Source organism: Cornus florida, unplaced genomic scaffold (genome assembly GCF_030987335.1).
Source record: "Cornus florida cultivar Cherokee Brave unplaced genomic scaffold, ASM3098733v1 CherokeeBrave_3.0.0_Hap2_Chr11, whole genome shotgun sequence".
Classification (NCBI taxonomy): domain Eukaryota; kingdom Viridiplantae; phylum Streptophyta; class Magnoliopsida; order Cornales; family Cornaceae; genus Cornus; species Cornus florida.
In genome coordinates this window covers 138,697,697-138,715,861 of record NW_026775581.1, presented here as the reverse complement: position 1 = coordinate 138,715,861, position 18,165 = coordinate 138,697,697, and the positions used below count along the sequence as shown (strand labels likewise).

The 18,165-nt window shown below is 33.8% G+C and overlaps 1 protein-coding gene across 3 annotated transcripts in view; it reads left to right on the top strand.

Annotated features, from left to right (window-relative positions):
- The first annotated feature begins 1,000 nt into the window (after positions 1–1,000).
- LOC132282419 (GPI inositol-deacylase) overlaps positions 1,001–18,165 on the top strand; it is a 48,490-nt gene continuing 31,325 nt past the window's right edge. For 2 of the 3 annotated variants that reach the window (XM_059784093.1, XM_059784092.1), the window contains exons 1-14: positions 1,001–1,158; positions 1,843–2,218; positions 6,819–7,067; positions 8,149–8,339; positions 8,426–8,597; positions 9,537–9,674; positions 9,752–9,941; positions 13,436–13,587; positions 13,923–14,099; positions 14,318–14,428; positions 15,321–15,440; positions 16,022–16,178; positions 16,983–17,146; positions 17,278–17,364. In XM_059784093.1, coding sequence (XP_059640076.1) covers positions 1,856–2,218; positions 6,819–7,067; positions 8,149–8,339; positions 8,426–8,597; positions 9,537–9,674; positions 9,752–9,941; positions 13,436–13,587; positions 13,923–14,099; positions 14,318–14,428; positions 15,321–15,440; positions 16,022–16,178; positions 16,983–17,146; positions 17,278–17,364 — 2,271 coding nt within the window. In that variant the 5' untranslated portion in view covers positions 1,001–1,158; positions 1,843–1,855. The remainder of the gene's footprint in view (positions 1,159–1,842; positions 2,219–6,818; positions 7,068–8,148; positions 8,340–8,425; positions 8,598–9,536; positions 9,675–9,751; positions 9,942–13,435; positions 13,588–13,922; positions 14,100–14,317; positions 14,429–15,320; positions 15,441–16,021; positions 16,179–16,982; positions 17,147–17,277; positions 17,365–18,165) is intronic. The other variant, XM_059784094.1, reaches the window with a different exon arrangement.

Genomic DNA, 18,165 nt, shown 5'->3' with positions numbered 1-18,165 from the left:
TGATCTTTTATTGTTTTGATAAACACTATTGCCAGTGCCAAATGTCCTAACTTTGGGAGCTAATTAACTACCACCATCTACTAAAAAAATATATATAAAAAAAATATATTCAAGCAGCCGTAGTGCATTAATAAGGATGCACACGATTTGGATTGGACTGATTTAAAAATATTATAGAATCAAATAGTTCTTAAAGGTTTCATAAAAATTAAAACCGAACCGAACCATAAAACCAATGAAACCGAACCAAACCAAATGGTGAGAAGATGGTTTGGTTCGGTTCGAATTCATGGCTCCACAATTTTTTATAATTCAATATAATATATATAAATAATTCAACATATATATTATAATATAATTATGATATATAGTTGAGTGGTTAAAAGACTAATCTTATTATTCTATTATTAGACAATACAAAATATATATATATATATATATATATATATATTTATAATTTATAAAATGGTTCGGTTTGGTTTTATAGAACTTTAAACTCTAATCGAACCATTTATAAACAGTTTCATGTTTATGGTTTGGTTCGGTTCGAATTCATGGCTCCACGATTTTTTATAATTCAATATAATATATATAAATAATTTAACATATATATTATAATATAATTATGATATATAGTTGAGTGGTTAAAAGACTAATCTTATTATTCTATTATTATACAATACAATATATATATATATATTTATTTATTTATTTATTTATAATTTATAAAATAGTTCTGTTTGGTTTTATAGAACTTTAAACTCTAATCGAACCATTTATAAACAGTTTCATGTTTTTTAAAATCGTTAAAAAATCAAATCAAACCTACTGATCCGGTTTGGTTTATCTGTTCAACCCTTTTTTTTTTTTTTTTTGCACCCTTCCATTCGGTTCCAGCCCAGTTGATGGTAGGCCCAGGTTTGAATTCCAAAAGCTACGAAACCCAAGCCCAGCCCAGGATTCGAAGAATGCTCAACAGTAGACAACGCTCTCTCCGTGCTTCACTATTTGATCAACCTGTGCCTGATCTATTAATTCGGATCTATAATCAGGTGAACATTCCAATTCTATCACTTCCACACCGTATTCTTTAATTTCTTCCATAATTAGCAAGTCCATAATTGGCAGATCGAATCAACACTCTTCAATGGAGTAGAGGTATCTCTTCTTATTCAAGAATCTTTCTATTCTTATTTCATATTTTTTCTCAGCAACCAAACGAAAAACATAAAAGGAAAGTAAATCTACAGAGAGTCGATCTTTTTAGTCCCTCTTAACCAACTCGTTTGTAAACTTTTTTTTGCATTTTATCGCCTTTTGAGTATAGCATTATATTCATATTGGAAATTTCTTATTGTTTTTTGATAATTTTTTATTTAAGGCGTCCGTTTCTTCTTTATATTCATATGCGCTCGCGTCTTTTGGTTGTAGCTTTCTCTTTTGACTGTATATACTCTTCAAGATCTGGTCGGTGCTTCAACTGATGTTTTCTTGTTTCCGTTCACAAATTTGATATTTTCTTGATTCTGTTCTTGAATATTTTGGCTACTGCCTTGGTAGTGCTGTCATTGGTTGTGGCCTAATTACTTGACGTGGGTTTTAGTTTTTGGGTGGTGAATTCTAATTAAAATTAAGCTAATTATCTACTCTCTCTTTCTATATGTGTATGTATATATATATATATACCTTTTGGAGCATGTTGATTTTGGTCAATCGAGAATATTTGAAGGTTTGTAGAACAAGTGTTTTTTTTTTTTTTTTTTTTTAATATGTAGTTATGGTGGTTCCCACGTTGTATATTGGCTAGATATTGCTTTGTTGCTAATTTTTTTCTAATTTTAGATGAATTTTGTCCATGAAGGATGGATCTCTTCATGTGCACTGTACGATTTTCAAAATGACTTTCATGTGGAGTGTAAGTTATCCAACAATGCAAGGGTTCAAAGCGAAATTTAGAGTTGCAGCTGTAATTATTATCTGCACATGGATCGGTCTTGCTGGTTTGTATGGTTTGCTGAAGCCAACTTCTACTAGTTGTATCATGACATATATGTACCCTACATACATTCCAATCTCCTCTCCAAAAAATGTATCAGCAAAGTATGGGCTATATTTGTATCATGAAGGATGGCAGAAGGTTGATTTTGATGAGCAAGTTAAGAAGCTTAGTGGTGTTCCTGTTCTTTTCATTCCTGGCAATGGTGGTAGCTACAAACAGGCAAGCTTATACTTATCTATTTTTGAATCTGATCGGAATTTCAATTTTGCGAATTTTAATGTTGTATACAATAATTCATATTGCATTTAGTGATCAAGATTTGCCATCCAATGTACAACCACAGTGCAAGAAATGTATAGAAATATATACTGTATTGTTATACTTAGTACTTCAAAAACTACCGGAAGTTCTATATTCACAGAATGCTGCTCTTATTTAATAATATTCAAAATATTCATATTTTATGTGTACCTTTCTTTTTTATTTTTTATTTTTAATTTTTTCCATTTGTGCATTTGTTGTGTCGCTGGCCGGGGGAAATGTTATTTGAACCATCTTATTTACTATCCTATAGCCATGAAGCTAAGCATGAGATCAAGAGTAGGGTGAATTGTGAATTTTACACGAAGTACAATTTGAATCTGTTGGGCATTGAGTTATACTGTTATATTAGTGGTCCATGTATCTTATTTTTGGTTTCAGTTATGTTAGTTGTATCTTACGTGAGCCTTTATTGGTCTCAAGACTCTAAATACACTCTAGCAGTAAAGGTTTCTGAGTTTTGAGTCAGTCTAGTAGCTTGCAGATATCTATGTAATCTTTTTATTCAACTCAACTCAACTTCCTATGTATGTCATATATTTTAATCGTTCTATTCAAGGGAGTTGAGTTTTAGAGAATTTAAGACTGTTCGATATGTGATGCAAGCTCACCTTCTGGCTAATTCCTAAGGAATTTTAGGCAGGTTTCCTATATTGTTCTTCTTCTCTTTTTGTTTCCTTTAATTGCTATACTCACTTCTTTGTTCGGGGCCACAGAACAAACCTTATGTTAGCCACAAAAACTCAATGATAACCAGTGCAGATCAGCCCTAAACCATTATTCTACCTTTTGGAATTTAATTAATAACCAGCAACCATAAAAATCTTGTTGTCCATAGATTCCAGCACACCTTCTCTGATAATTGTCATTTTGCTTACAAGCCAATATTGATCCAGTTTGATTAAAAAACCTTACAGCTATTCTTCTATCTTGTAAAACCCTAACCCTACAAGTTTTCCATGATAAAACTCCACATTGAACCGCAGTAATACATGGGCCGCATTAATCCAAGTTTCCTAAAACACTTCTACTTCAAACAGTCCTACTATAAAAGTGTATTAACAACATAAGAATTAATTAATACTCAACTCAGGAGATTGAGGAGATTGTTGTTTTTTTGGCCTCTTTGAAGGTTTGAAGCTCTTTTGGCCTTGTGTACTTGTGTTTGTCCTTGGGATTCGCTCCCCTTTTGAGCGCTTTTTTAATAAATTTTACTTATAAAAAAAAAAAAAAAAATTAATACTCAACTCTGCTCCTTGCTCCATATTAGTTGGGGTTAAATAGATGAATATTTTTCACCATTTTGCTTAACCTGAATGCTAAAGCTATGCTTTAATAAAGTTTTAGTTGTCATGTCACGTCTTGCAGCAAACCCATGTTCATCCTGGTCTTTTATCCTCTAATGAGTTCAACTTGGATACTATCAATATTGATGAACTCAGTTGTCTTTGTTTTGCCTTATTAAATAACTTTCTTGCATTTTTTCTTCAATTTACGTGTCCCCTATTTTCTCAAAGAGGTATTGCATTCTTAAAATCCATTAACATCATATAAGCTACCCATTTATTTATTTATATTTATTATTATTATTTTTTAACATGTTTCGTAATTGCCTAACGATAATAAATCTTTAAGTGCTACTAGCATCATAGCTCTCTCGTGATATGCTTCTGTATTTTTTTGGTGGGTATTCTCTCTGGTTCATAAATCTTTCTCTTTTTTTCTGGCTGCAAAATACTTGAAAGGAACCTCTCACTTCTTTCGTCATGCTTTAGTACTATAAGCAGCTTCATCTTGAACTCTAAGTCGTCATAAATAAGTGATCCCAGAAAATGAAAATAATTCCTTTTCAATATCTCTTGGCAATTGATTTTTACTGTAGCATCATCAGTTTTATTTATTTAGTTATTTATTTTTGATAAGCAAGATTTCATACAAAAGAGGCTATACCCTTGAGTTATACACAAAAAAATCATATCCTCCACATATTTACAACTATGATCATTGACCCAAAAGTTGAACAGTATAGAGAATTTGAATGCCCCAATAGGAGTCTCCTCCTCATCAAAAGATCTCCTTTTTCTCTCACGCCATAAGCGCCACCATAAGCAAAGAGGAGAAGCCCCCCAAGCATCTTGAGCTTGCCTCCCAGCTTACATCCACTCCAAGCTCCAAGCATGCTCTCTGTTTAATATGGCATGACCCAAGAAACACCGAAAAGGCAAAAATGAAGCCCCAACCATCCCAAGCCACTGGGCAATGCAAAAGCACTGTAGCATCGTTTTTACTTAACATAAAACGTTTAGTTAAACATTTCTCCATATGTGAAAAGGTCAACCTGTAATGTAATTTTGTGTACTAATGTTATATTGTCGACAAAAAAATACACCAAGATACACCTGCAATTGTGTGGTTGTGCCAATTTAATTAGTGTAGGAAAATGAGTTCTTAGCCCTTTGTGATTGGAGTTACACTTCAATGATATTGGAAGTTACGCTTCAATGATTACTATGTAAAAGTTCTAATTAGGTTGGGTTTATTTTGCAATCTTTACAAGTTTTATAGTTCACTCTGCATATTTTAGAAACTGAAACACAATCTTCTCTTTGTGGTTGGTGTGGTTTCGAGAGGGGGTGGGAATGGGTAAAGAAACTGAAACACAATTATTTTGGTTTGGTTAATGAAGTAATGTTAGATTTGTCGAGTCCTTTTTTTTTTTTTTTTAATTTTTTTTTTTTGATTTTTTTTAAGTCAATCTTTTCATACAAGTCTACTGGCTCTTGGTTTTCGAAAAATAGATGTGGCTGTGCAAGGATGATTATTCCATGGTGCTTCCTAATAAATTTGAAAGCATAGCTCTAAATTGATCATGATAAACATTTAGATTTGCAATAAACCCCTCTTTTGATTTTTTTTTTTTTTTTTTTTTTTGCACATAACCCTCTCCAATTAAGACAAAAATGCCCTTTACCTGCTTCTTTAGAATTGGACCAAGCATTCATCTTTATTAAAAATGCCAAGTTTCAGGTATATAACCAAGCAATCATCTTGATCAGAATTGTTTGGTTAAACTGATACTAATAATCTCTTGGGAATCCTCCTTTGTCTTCCAATTTTACAAACATAGAATGGGTCAGTTGAAGAGGTTTTTTTTGCACTTGATTTTGGGTTCACAATTATTTTCACAGTACTTGGTGTTTTCTTCTTTATTTATTTATTATTATTTTGGTTTCTTTCTCTATGGGATATATAGCATTTGATTTCAAACACGTCTCGTGTTGATGGAATATTGATCAGAACTGTTGGAGTGGTGAGAGACGGTGAGACCCCTCAAACCTATATATACATACATATATATAATATGTGTGTGTGTGTGTATTTATGTAGGTTTGAAGATACGTGAATGTGCAAAAATATACAAACACTGGGTACACAATTCAAGAAATAATTTATGAAGAAGGAATTTTACATTATGATTCCCTCAGAGGTTCTTCAATGTTTCTCTGCAACAGATGGCATTATTCTAATGTTTCATGCATAAAGATGCATATGCTAATTAATTATTTATTTTTTATTTTAAGGAAAGAAGAAGAAAAAATTTCTTTTTAGTGTGATAAATTAGCATACCTTGAGGAGGATGCTTGAGTGTCTTATGTTAAAGTATCTCTCACCTATGCATGAAATAGGAAAAAGATAAATTAGTCAAATTTATTGTGAACTAAAAATTTGATATCAAATTTATGTTGATGTTTTATACAATATGAGTAAAAAAAATGCAAAAACTATGTATGCACGATAAGCAACGTTAGTGGGAGGTAGAAGACCCAAATGGGAGGTTTATTGAAGCATGTAGAGGGCATTTTTGTCTTAGAAAATAACTGACCAACCCATCATTAGTTGGAGGGGATTTTGTGCAAAAACAAATTCAAAAGAGGGGTTTATCGCAAATCGTTACAAGTTGAGGACGGTTTCTTGCAATTAGAGCTTAATATTTAGATTTTTTATTTTTTCAATAAGTAAAGTTTCATTAAAAGATGCTCAAAAGGGGAGCGAAATTTAGTTTATATTTTGTTTGGAAAAGATCTGTTGTAAATTTGGTGGAACCAGTTCAAGAATGAATAGACATGTCTATTGGTCAAATTTGTTCCCTAAATGCCTGATCTGAAAACTTATATTTAAAATGAAAATGTAAACAATATATGTGAGTGAGTGTTATAATAAATGACATACATTAAGTATAATATATAATTATATATCTTATTTGTATCTAACAGATACATATTAGTGATATCTATTTTAATTTATGATGTACATTATAAGTATATCTATATGTGAAATGCTTACTTTATTTGTTTATTTTTAACATTAAGCATGTGTAATTTATACATTATCAATGCATGTGATACTTTCTACATTTTGTATAGCATTGTGAATCCTGTTAGTGTACAAACTGCATGCCCTTCTCATAATTCATTTGGTTCTGTTGTCCTTCCCACAGTTACGATCATTAGCAGCAGAATCTGATCGTGCATATCAAGGAGGCCCTCTGAGGCGGACATTTTACCTGGAAGCGTCATTAATGCTTGAAGAGGGAGAAGTAAGTATGGACGTGGCTGGATTTCCATTACCCAACCAATACGATTACATGCTGGATTGGTTTACTGTGGATCTTGAAGGTGAGCATTCTGCAGTGGATGGTTGGATACTTGAAGAGAACACAGAATATGTAGTATATGCCATTCACAAGGTATCACTTTTATCATTTTGCGTGAAGCATCTGAAATGAAACAACATATGAAGTTGTGTTATAATGCCATTACTGGAATAAATTGCAAACTTGTGTTCTATATGTTAAAACATCTGAAGTAATAGTCTTCTCTTATCCTTGAAAAAAAAAATAGTCTTCTCTTATCACTTTTTCATTTGTAGCCAACAAGTGTTTTCAAAATGTTTTTGTGGGGAATGCAGTTCCTGAGATTTTGTTAGTTGAGTTTGTCAAAGACCTTGGATTGAATTAGTGCAAGCTTTAGTAGGATCTAATTTCATTTAAATTGTTTTAAAATAGTTTTGATCAATTTTTCCTTGTATTGGTTCTTGTTATAAATCTTTTGTTGGATCTTATTCTTTTTATCGCAAAATTATTGTTGGACATTGCAAATTGACTTAACCTTAATGATAATTCCATGAAAAAATATAGCTGGGGCGACTCCACTGTGTTTATTGCCTTATTTTTACATAGTTTGGTCTCGAGTCTGGAAAAAGGAGGAGTATTGTGTCTGATAGCTTAGTAGCTAATGTAAAACTTTTGAACATGAATCCTAAGGAATATCAAGCCTAAATAAGTTGGAAAAAAGGTTTTATTGAGTTGAGTTGAGTTAAAACATAACTGGCATGCCCTGTGAAGTCTACTGTATTGTGGTGGCCTCATATCAACTGTTTCCCCAAACGTAAAAAATTTAAAATTGGACAGGACAGCTTTGAATCTGACACTCGCAGCGACACTTAATTGAGTTGGAGGAATACGAGTCCAACGCAGATGTGAATCCTCTTTATAAGTTTTTTGCTATTCCAATTTCATTTGAGACAATCTTTCTTACTGGCACATGACTAAAATTTCTTAGTTGATTTTCCCTTACATGCTTCTACATTGTGCTACCTCTAAGACTCTTCACTTTCTAGTGAATGCATTTAAACTCAGATATTTTGCAATTTGCTTGTATTTTGTTCTTGACTTCTATTTTTTTTTATTTATTTTTTTATTTTTTAATTTTTTTCTCACTTCACATGTTTCATTTATGTGATTAGTTTCCATGTGTCTGTTGTTGTAGATTTTAGATCAATATAAAGAGTCTCGTGATGCTCGGGTAAGAGAAGGTGCTGCGATCTCTGGGAATCTGCCAACAAGTGTGATATTGGTTGGTCACTCTTCGGGTGGTTTTATTGCTAGAGCTGCCGTTGTCCACCCATATTTAAGGAAGGCAGCGGTCAACACTGTTGTTACACTTGCAAGCCCACACCAGTAACCTTTGTATCTCTTCAATGGTTTCGTTGTAGGTTTCGGATTCATGCAAATAGTTATCAGTGAGATTCACTTTCTTTGTCCAGGTCATCTCCTGTGGCATTGCAGCCATCCTTGGGTCACTATTATTCACATATAAACCGGGAATGGAGAAAGGGATATGAGGTCCAAACCTCTCGAAATGGACATTATGTATCTGATCCTCCACTCTCTCATGTTGTTGTCATCTCTATTTCCTGTGGCACTAGTGATTACAAGGTACGTGTGTTCTTTGCATCTTACTCTGTCTTAATAGTAAGACAAGTGCATCTCTGTTATAATCAGCATGGATGCTTATGTGTTTACTGGTCATAAAGCAAATGCAAATCTATATCACACATACAAAAGATAATTAGACATCTGAAACATAATTTTTGCGTTGATGAATATTAGTGCTGTATACCATTTTGGTTTGAGCTAGTAGATATCATTTGTTAGAGTAGTTCTTGAGAATGTCGCATAAAACATTCTTAAGCTTTTTGGGTTCCACAATCCACATCTACATAAACTATTGAAATATCTGTATTATTATTATTATTATTTTTATTAGCTGTTTTAAGCCTTTTATAAGGTGTTTTATGTAAGATCCCTATTATCATGGAATCACGTAGATAAGATCCCCGTAATCATGGGATCACGTAGATAAGATCCCCATAATCATGGGATCACGTTGATTTTGGCATATTTCCTCTTTTTCTTTGTACCCTATTCTTGTATATAAATATAGCTCTTTGCCCTTGGTTTGAGTAAGCCAAAAACCAAAACAATTTCTTTTTGGTATCAAAGCAAAACAGCCCAAAAAATAAAAAATAAAAAATAATAATACAGATATTTCAACATAAACATTTAAAAAAACATTATGTTATTTGTTTAATGCCTATGATTCATTTGCTTCTAGAACATGCAAAATCTATATAGATTATAATAACTTATATTGCTTCCTGCGAAACTATTACAAGTATTCTTTCAATGATTTGGCAGTTTTCGGGAGCACAATTAGGCATAAATGATTTTTTTATCTGTGTTTATTTTTAATGCTGCTTTAGTTTTTCTCCTATACTTTCGTTCTTTTTTCGTTGTTTTTGTTTTTGAATGAATGCTTTTTATGTATCTTGAACTGGTGGATTCATGTCCTCTGCTTTTTTATTTTTATCTTAGGTTCGGTCAAAGATGGAATTGCTTGATGGTATTGTGCCTCCTACCCATAGTCTAGTGATCAGCACTTCCAGCATGAAAAATGTATGGTCGACAATGGAACATGATGCTATTTTATGGTGTAATCAAATAGCTGTGCAAGTAAGCAAAATTTCTGTTGTTTAACTTAGGTGAAATGCTACTATGGATGGTTCTGATTTGCTGTATCCTTATTTCAGGTGTCACATGCTCTTCTTAGTTTGATTGATTCCAAGACAGGTCAACCATTTTCTGACCCACGACATAGACTTGCAATATTTACAAAAATGCTTGGTAGCGGGATACCTCAAATTTTTAATTCGTTGAGGCAATCCCATTCATTTCAGCAGTCAACGCATCTTTCGACTCAGGATGGAAAAGAACTTGCTGGTATCATTAACCTCCACTTTATTTAACAGAACCATGTTATGCCAAATCCATAAAATCTATTTTCTAATTGAAAGGTAACTTGCTGAAGAAGTGATTCAGATTGTTTCTTGGCATTTATTGTCCCGAAAGCTTGAATTTTGGAACTTGCTTTTTCCTGAAAATACATGTAATTTCTCAGCACTTATTTTGGGAAATTCACTGGGAGCTTTCGTGGGATGCAGTATTATCTGGTACTGAAAACACAGAGTAGTATATTATCTAATCATTTTTTTTTGTTAATGATTGAAAGCAATTATCTGATTTTAGTTTGCAGCGTATTGTGGAACTTGAGAATTTCTCCCTGGAGGTTACTGGTGTCTAATATGAATATTTAGCAGTGTCCATATGTCCTTCTGTTTGGGAATTTGATATGTCTGACGCTTGGATACATACCTTCACCCGACACATTTACTCGAGTCCAGCTAACATAGCTTGTGTAATAGAATTTTTAAAAGTAAGAAGATTATTTGTAAAATATGGATAAGGGTTAAATTTGGAATTTTACTTTCTTTAAAATACGGACTTCAAATATAAGAGTTAAAAGGACTAAAATTGAGGTACTTTAACCAATGGGCCATTAGCCCAATGGTATTACCTCCCCATCCTCAAAGAAGAGGGGAGGGGTTCGAATCCTAACATGGGCAATGTGTGTGTGAGTACTTGTCTGATAAAATAAAAATAAAAATAAAAATTGAGGTACTTTACAAAATTTTTAGGGGCCACCAAAATTCACTATTTACGAAGGGGCCTATGTTTGGTGATTTTTATTTTAATTGTTTAAACTAGAGTAGGAACAGTACTAAATTAGAGGTTTGGAGAGAAGATCTAGAATTAGGAAGGTCTAAGCTAAGTAGGATTAATCTGCCCCCTTGTCTCCTGGTGGGTATTTCATATTAAGTTTACAATCCCAATTCTAGGGTTCAAGGCTGGGTAAGGGAGAAGGGGGAAAAAAAACAAAATAAAGTAGGACTAAAGCTTCAATGTATAAATGTAATGTTACCAAAACTAGATGTACCCAGAGTCAGACCCAGAAAGTTATGCAAGGGGGGGCGGCCTATTCTGTAATTTCAGTGGGGGCAAATTAATTTTTTTTATAGGTATTTATTACAAAAAAAGGAAACTATAGGTATAAAATACCAAAAAAAGAAAAAAATTCAGTGGGGGCAGGTCCGTGCCTGGATGTATCAATGAGGATATAGTGAAGATTGAGGATCAAGAAATATTAAAAAATATATATTTTTGTTTCCGAGGCTCGATTATGCACATTAAAGAGAGAAACTTGGAACGATGTAAACAATAGATTAAAATACTATGGGTTAAGTTGGGGCATAAATTTGAATATCGAGATTAATGGTGTGATTAAAAAAGAAGAAGTATGAACACATTAATGAGATGGTTGGATTAACACTAATTATAGATAAATTGAGAGAAATTTCATGAAGATTTTTATTTTATTTTTTTGTTGTTGTTGTTGTTTTTTTTTTTTAATTTTTTATTTTTTAAATTTTTCCCGGAAGTTAACAAGTAACTTACACACTCATTTTTGTCTCTAGTAAGACTTGAACCCTCAAAACTTTCAAAACAATATGGCTATGTGCAACAACGATTAATATCTGAACCAGTAAGGGAAAATAATATGGTCATTGTTGAGGTAATGTGAGAGGAAGGGGAAGACCAAAATAAGCATGGGTTGAGATAGTTAGGAAATGTATGATAGTATGTGGCCTAACTAAGGTTGAGGTTATGGCTTGAGATAGATAATAAAAATAATTATTGTAGTTAACCCCTTAATAGTTAGAAAAAGGCTTTGTTGAGTTGAGTTTTTATGTATTGTATTGTCCTCACCGTATCAGTTCCTGTTCATTTAGGAATTTCTCATGTTGATGTTTCCATATGATGTCATATCCATATTTCGTATCGATGTCCATGGACATAGTATTTCTATCTCTATAGCCGCAATAGCACCCACCTACCGAGTCTTACCATATGGCTGTATAGCTCTTGGTGGCATCACATTGAGCCGCGAAGTATGGCCTTTCTCTAATCTCCATCTCGACATGAGCACTAGATCTGGAGAGCCTTACAACGGACTGAAGCCATCTTTTGAGACCTTATAAGCACATGGCTATACCTTGACTTATCTATGATTAGTTGACCTCAAGCATGGCCCTGACCTCTGTGATGAGATAGGTATTGCTACTTCCTTTCTTTTACAAGCCATCCTCCACTTCCATATAGTCTAATCCACTTGGAACATCAATTGTATTGCATCCGATACCTTTATTTCCTGCTCATTACCTTTATTTCCTGCTCATCCACAAAAACCCTCAATGTGCCTTGGAGAAATGTAATTTGGTTCTATTTAAAACTGTGCACATAGTCTGTGTATTCTGTGTAACAATTCAGAAGAATATCTCACGGTGCTTTGATTGTCTATACAAATAAAATATGGGATGCTTCTCTTATGAAATGCTGTATTTATGAGAGACTATTGTCTAGAGGAAGATCTGACTTAATGTTTCAACCATACAAGAGCAAAGTCACTCCTTGCCTATGCAAGGATAGTAGGAAACTAGCTCTAGCAGGTGTGATGTACCATAAATAACAGGCAAGTAGACATGGGATAGTAAGGAATCAGAAGAAAAAACCTAACTGTCAGATTTTACACTTGACGTGAGATATTATGAAAGAACAATTTAGACAGAACTGACAATGAACTTTTCTACCCACAAAAAGGGGGAAGATATTAACTTTGCAATAAGTAAGTCTTGGATAGTGCTTGTTTTTTTGCTTTCACGAGTTTGGTCACAGTTATTCAAGTGTTCTAGTGTGGTTGGAGCTATAGCTGTTTGTGCTCGATATATGAAATCTTTCTTTGTTTTGGCCCTTTTGCTTGCTTTATTTCCGCATGCTGGATCTAGCAAGCTGTTAGCCGCTCATGGTTATATGGTTCTAGTTTATTGAATGTAGCGGCAGCGGGTTCTGAAGTTTCTACTAACTTTTTTTTTCCCCCCTGAATGGGATTATTTTATAAATATAAAGAAGACAAGTACAAGGAATGAAGGAAGTTTCTACCATTTCATATTTTCCTTTTGAAGGTTTTATTTCATATTTACTTATAGCTAAGCACACACATCAATTTCATCCTTATCCTCCCATATGGATGATAAAGAGATACCACTTGAGCTAAAGCCTTGGTGGTACCTTGAATTTGTTTTCTGTTCTGTCATAGGCTGATTGTGAGGGTATTCATCCCCCTCCACCCCTCCATAGCAGGTTCTGGTCTCAATATTGTATGTGGTTTTGCTTCAAAATCTCACAGAACCTTATGACTTATGTATGCCCGCAGTGGAATGCATTGTTGGTATTATTGATTTTTGTTTCTTTTGTTGTTGTTGAGAGGCTTGGTGGTTAACTTTAAGAAGAGATTAAAAATTGATTTATGATGGTCACAGGACCCCAGTTGCACACTTTATCTGCTTCAGCTTGTCCGAGTAATGTTCATTGGAGCGATGATGGCCTTGAAAGGGACCTATATATTCGTACGGACACTATTACTGTTCTAGCAATGGATGGGAGGAGGCGATGGCTGGACATTCAGAAAATGGTAGCTTTGCCAATGTTCTCTATCCACATTAAGGACATTTAAAACTCATTTTGTTCATTTTCAATCTTATGTTTGTAGATGCTTGGATCTGATGATTGTTGAAAGCTTCTTATTCCCTTTTCCTTCTTTTCTCTACTCATGTTTTGACACTCAAACTTAAATCTGTCTTGAAGAATTATTTTTTAAATTAATTTACTTGCCCTTTTTTTGTAATTGATATTGATGAAATTCCAATGATGTTCAATCCTTTTTTCAATCATTTTCTTTTTTCACTTTGCCTTTCTTCATGTTCTAAGCCAATATAATACAACTCATACTTTGATTGAAATGCTTAGGCGTCAAATGGGAAAAGCCACTTCATTTTTGTTACAAATCTTGCTCCGTGTTATGGTGTTAGACTTCATCTTTGGCCTGAAAAGGGTATATCAGCTGCAGACTTGTCCGTTAGTCAAAGGGTTGTGGAAGTGACATCAAAGATGGCGGAAATTCCGTCAGGACCAGTTCCACGTCAGGTAATGAATGTTGTATTCATCATGTTCTTTGAGGACTTCTTGTATTCTTGTACATGTTGGCTTTATTCTATTTGTGTCTTCTCCATTTGAAATAAACCATCTTTTTTCTTGTTAAGAGGAGTCATTTTGGTTTATGAAGTGGAAGATATGGGGCTACTGGAGCCTGGTTGGAGTAGCAGATTTGGCTGATATATTCTGAATATGCTATTTGTTATCAGATTGAACCAGGTAGTCAGACTGAACAAGCACCTCCTTCTGCTGTGTTTTGGTTAAGTCCTGAAGATATGCGTGGTTTCAGATTCTTGACAATCTCAGTTGCCCCTCGTCCGGTATTGTTTCCTTAATTATTCCAACATCTGTTTTTATCAGACAGGTCTCATGAAACCTTTAAACTGCTTGTTTCATTATGTTGAATATATATATATATATATATATATATATATATAAGTGAAGTTTCCAGAAATGCTTGTAGTTCACTTATTGAACTCAAGACACTTCGGCATGAGTTTTGGGATGTGTTTGACAGACATGCACCTAACAAACATATTCAATAATTCAAATTTATTATATAATTATACGTAAAACATTTGTATTATGTTTCTTGTCATGGCCTCGAGTACAATTGCTTGCCTTTTGTTGAAGGATTTAAATATTAAAGTTACACCCTCTCTAACAGCTTAAGCTTTTAGAGTAGATGGGTAGTTAACACCTTCAAGTTTATGTGATAATCCTTTTTCCGTTCTTAATGTAATTTTGTCTGTAATTCATGTCATGTTCTCATATGCTCTTGTACATGGTCAGATCATGTCCATGATGATATCTTGCCTAATAGTATGTTCAAAATTGTCTTTGATTGGGTTTCCTGGTTTGAGAAGTGTATAGTATCAACAATGGACTGGATAATTTTGAATGTTACTTCTGCTCTTTTGCTGAATGTGATAAGCATAATGCCTGAAGAAGGGAAATATCAAAGTAACATCGGTTGAGATAATAAACAGAACAATAATAGTGTGTGATTTAACTGAAGTTATGTCCTTAGGGAAAACAGAATGGTTAACATCGGTTGAGATAATAAACAGAACAATAATAGTGTGTGATTTAACTGAAGTTATGTCCTTAGGGAAAACAGAATGGTAAATAGTATTCATGAAGGTGACTGCAAATAGTTTGATAAGGTTTTTGTTCAGCTGAATTGACTTGTAGTGACTTTCTGGTGCTCAGACGGTTTCAGGCAGACCTCCACCAGTAGCTTCAATGTTAGTTGGGCAGTTCTTCAATCCAGAAGAAGGGGAGAAAGAGTTCTCTCCTCAATTGTTGCTTCTCTCGGCTTATTCTCAAAAGGTTAATATTTTATAAAAGTGGCTGTTTTGCTTTCTAGGTTTCTTTTTGGCTTACTTGCACAAAGCCCTCTTGAACTATGAAAAAATTTCATATCACCCCCAATATGAAATGTTTAGTGTATAACCTCCCTAAAATATATAAATATTTACAAGGACCCCTTCTGTTAAGTTACTGTTTGGTCACAACATTGGGATTTTTAAAAATCCTGAAAGGGTATTATGACTAAATCCAAAAAAACCCCTTGAACTATAACAAATTTTCCCCCTGTTCAAGTGGTAACGTGCAGGTTTGTTATTGTTTAGGGGGGTTTCTGCAATCAGCCTTAAAGGTAATTCCGTAATTTTCAAGACACGTTATGAGTCACCTATTGGTGGTTAGGCTGTTGGCATATTTTGTAAACTTTCAATTGTTTAGGGGGATTAATTTTATCATAGGCGTAATGCACATATTTTTATAGTTCAGTGGGTTTTGTGCAATTGTTCTTAAAATTTGGAAGCTTAGGCAATTGTCTGGATGATTTAGTTTGATTAGTCATTTAAGTTGCTGACATTTCACTGCTTCACCACTTAAATCTCTTGCAGAATATGGTGATGGAGGAGGATCATCCTCTTGCTTTCAATCTGTCATTCACTATAAGCTTAGGCCTTTTGCCTGTTAAATTATCTCTAGAAACTACAGGTTGTGGAATAAAGAAGTCCGGGCTTCCAATTGAAGAAGCTGGTGACCTGGAAAATAGCCGTAAGGATTCGTTTCTCTCAATTTTTTAAATATTATCTTCTTTTGTCTTTGTAGGCAACCTAACTTCTAATTTTTATAATTCCATGGCCAACCTTCATATAATGTTGTGTTCGTTTGTGCGTTGGTCACAATTGTCAAATTATAATTCATACTATGAATTTATATTCATTTCCCGACTTGTGCATTCGAATTTTTACTCATGATCATGTTATGTCTGGGTTAAAGGCTTAATAAATTCATTGCCTTCCTCTTGATTCTTTTTGTACTTGTCCAAAAATAGTATTAATATTAACATTTTCTTTTGATGACTATGGTCTCATTTTGATGAGGAACTTTTATGCCCTTGCGGTACTCAAACGAATTGGAACTTTTATTCCCCATGCGTTACTCAAAACCAATTTCTTTTTCTTACTTGATATGGTCATTTTTTTTTTTTTTTTTTTTAAAACTTCTAAATTTTATTTTTCCTTGAAGGATATGCATCCGAAGTTTCCCTTTGCTTCACCATTTTGAAATTCTATAAATTAATCCAATTGTCATTTATCCATTCTTATTTCTTACTTCATTTATTTTTGTTATTGAACTAAGGTGTTCCAGAATTTATAAACATTCGAACTGATGTTTCTACTTCCATGCTTGATTATTTTTGAACTGATTCTAATTTAGATATTTAGATCATCAATAATCCATTATGACAGAATGATTAAATAAATATGATATCTGGATTTTAGTTATGATTTTCTTTATGATTGTTAGTTTTCCCTTTCTATTTTATGCTAATATAGCTCTTTGCTGGTAATGTAGGACTATGCAAACTGCGCTGTTTCCCACCTGTTGCACTTGTTTGGGATACTACTTCGGGGCTTCGCATATTTCCCAATTTGTATTCTGAGACAATTGGGGTGGATTCCTCACCTGCACTTTGGAGTTCAACTCAGGGATCTGAGAAGACCACTGTTTTGTTACTAGTATTGTCACCCAACTCAATAAGTTTCTTGTCAATATTGGCTTGTAATCTGCATGGACTATTGCTTCATTTTTGGAGTCCGTTTATCCGTTATTCATGACTGAAGGCTTAGGCTTCTATATTCTTCTGCAGGTTGACCCACATTGTTCATATAAAATTAGTGTTGCTGTCTCCATCACTGCAGCAGCAAGCAGATTTTTGCTTTTGTACTTTGCGCAGGTGACAAATTTCAACAGGCTTGATTTAAATGCATTATCTGTCTTCCATTCTTGATTTCTTTAATCTCTTGCATCAGAATTTCTGATCGTACAAACACATCCTTTTTATCATACCTGTGTTCTCTTTAATTTACAAATGAACTATTCACGGAAAAAGACAATAGTATGTAAGGAGAAGTACTCGTTTTTGGTGAGACTTATAGTAGTCCTTAAAAAATTCATGCCTTGTAGTCATTTTATACCTCATATTTAAAAAGGTATTTTTTAATTTTTTCTGTTAAAGCATGAAGCAGAAAGGGTGCACGCACACATATTATTGACTATGAATTGACTTGGTACATGTGGTAATGCTTTCATATCTTGGCTCGTGAGAGCTCTAGAGAATAACCCAATTGCAATAGTCGCGGCTTCACGACACTCTTAGTGAATTCTCCAAAGGGTATATGCTGCCCAGATGCTGTGAGAGTATGCCTGCCTTGGATTCATTTTAGGCAATGTCCTTCCTAATGTTACATTAAACAACATTATGCCATTGGAATGGGTAGGAGACATTCTTCGTGAGAAAACCTCTAAAAATTTAGTGTTGCATATGAGTCACGTAGTGAGGATTGTTTCTACAAATTCTACCCGTCAAACCTTTATAATGCAATGTGCATGTGCAAAAGACTTCAAGGAAGGAGTTATCATGGCCACTAGGATTATGCCTTAATGTTTCTAGGAACCTTGACCTCTCTTTTGGTACAACTACTGAAATTACCAATCACTTGAGTCACTTGACACTACAATACTTTTGGACTATTTA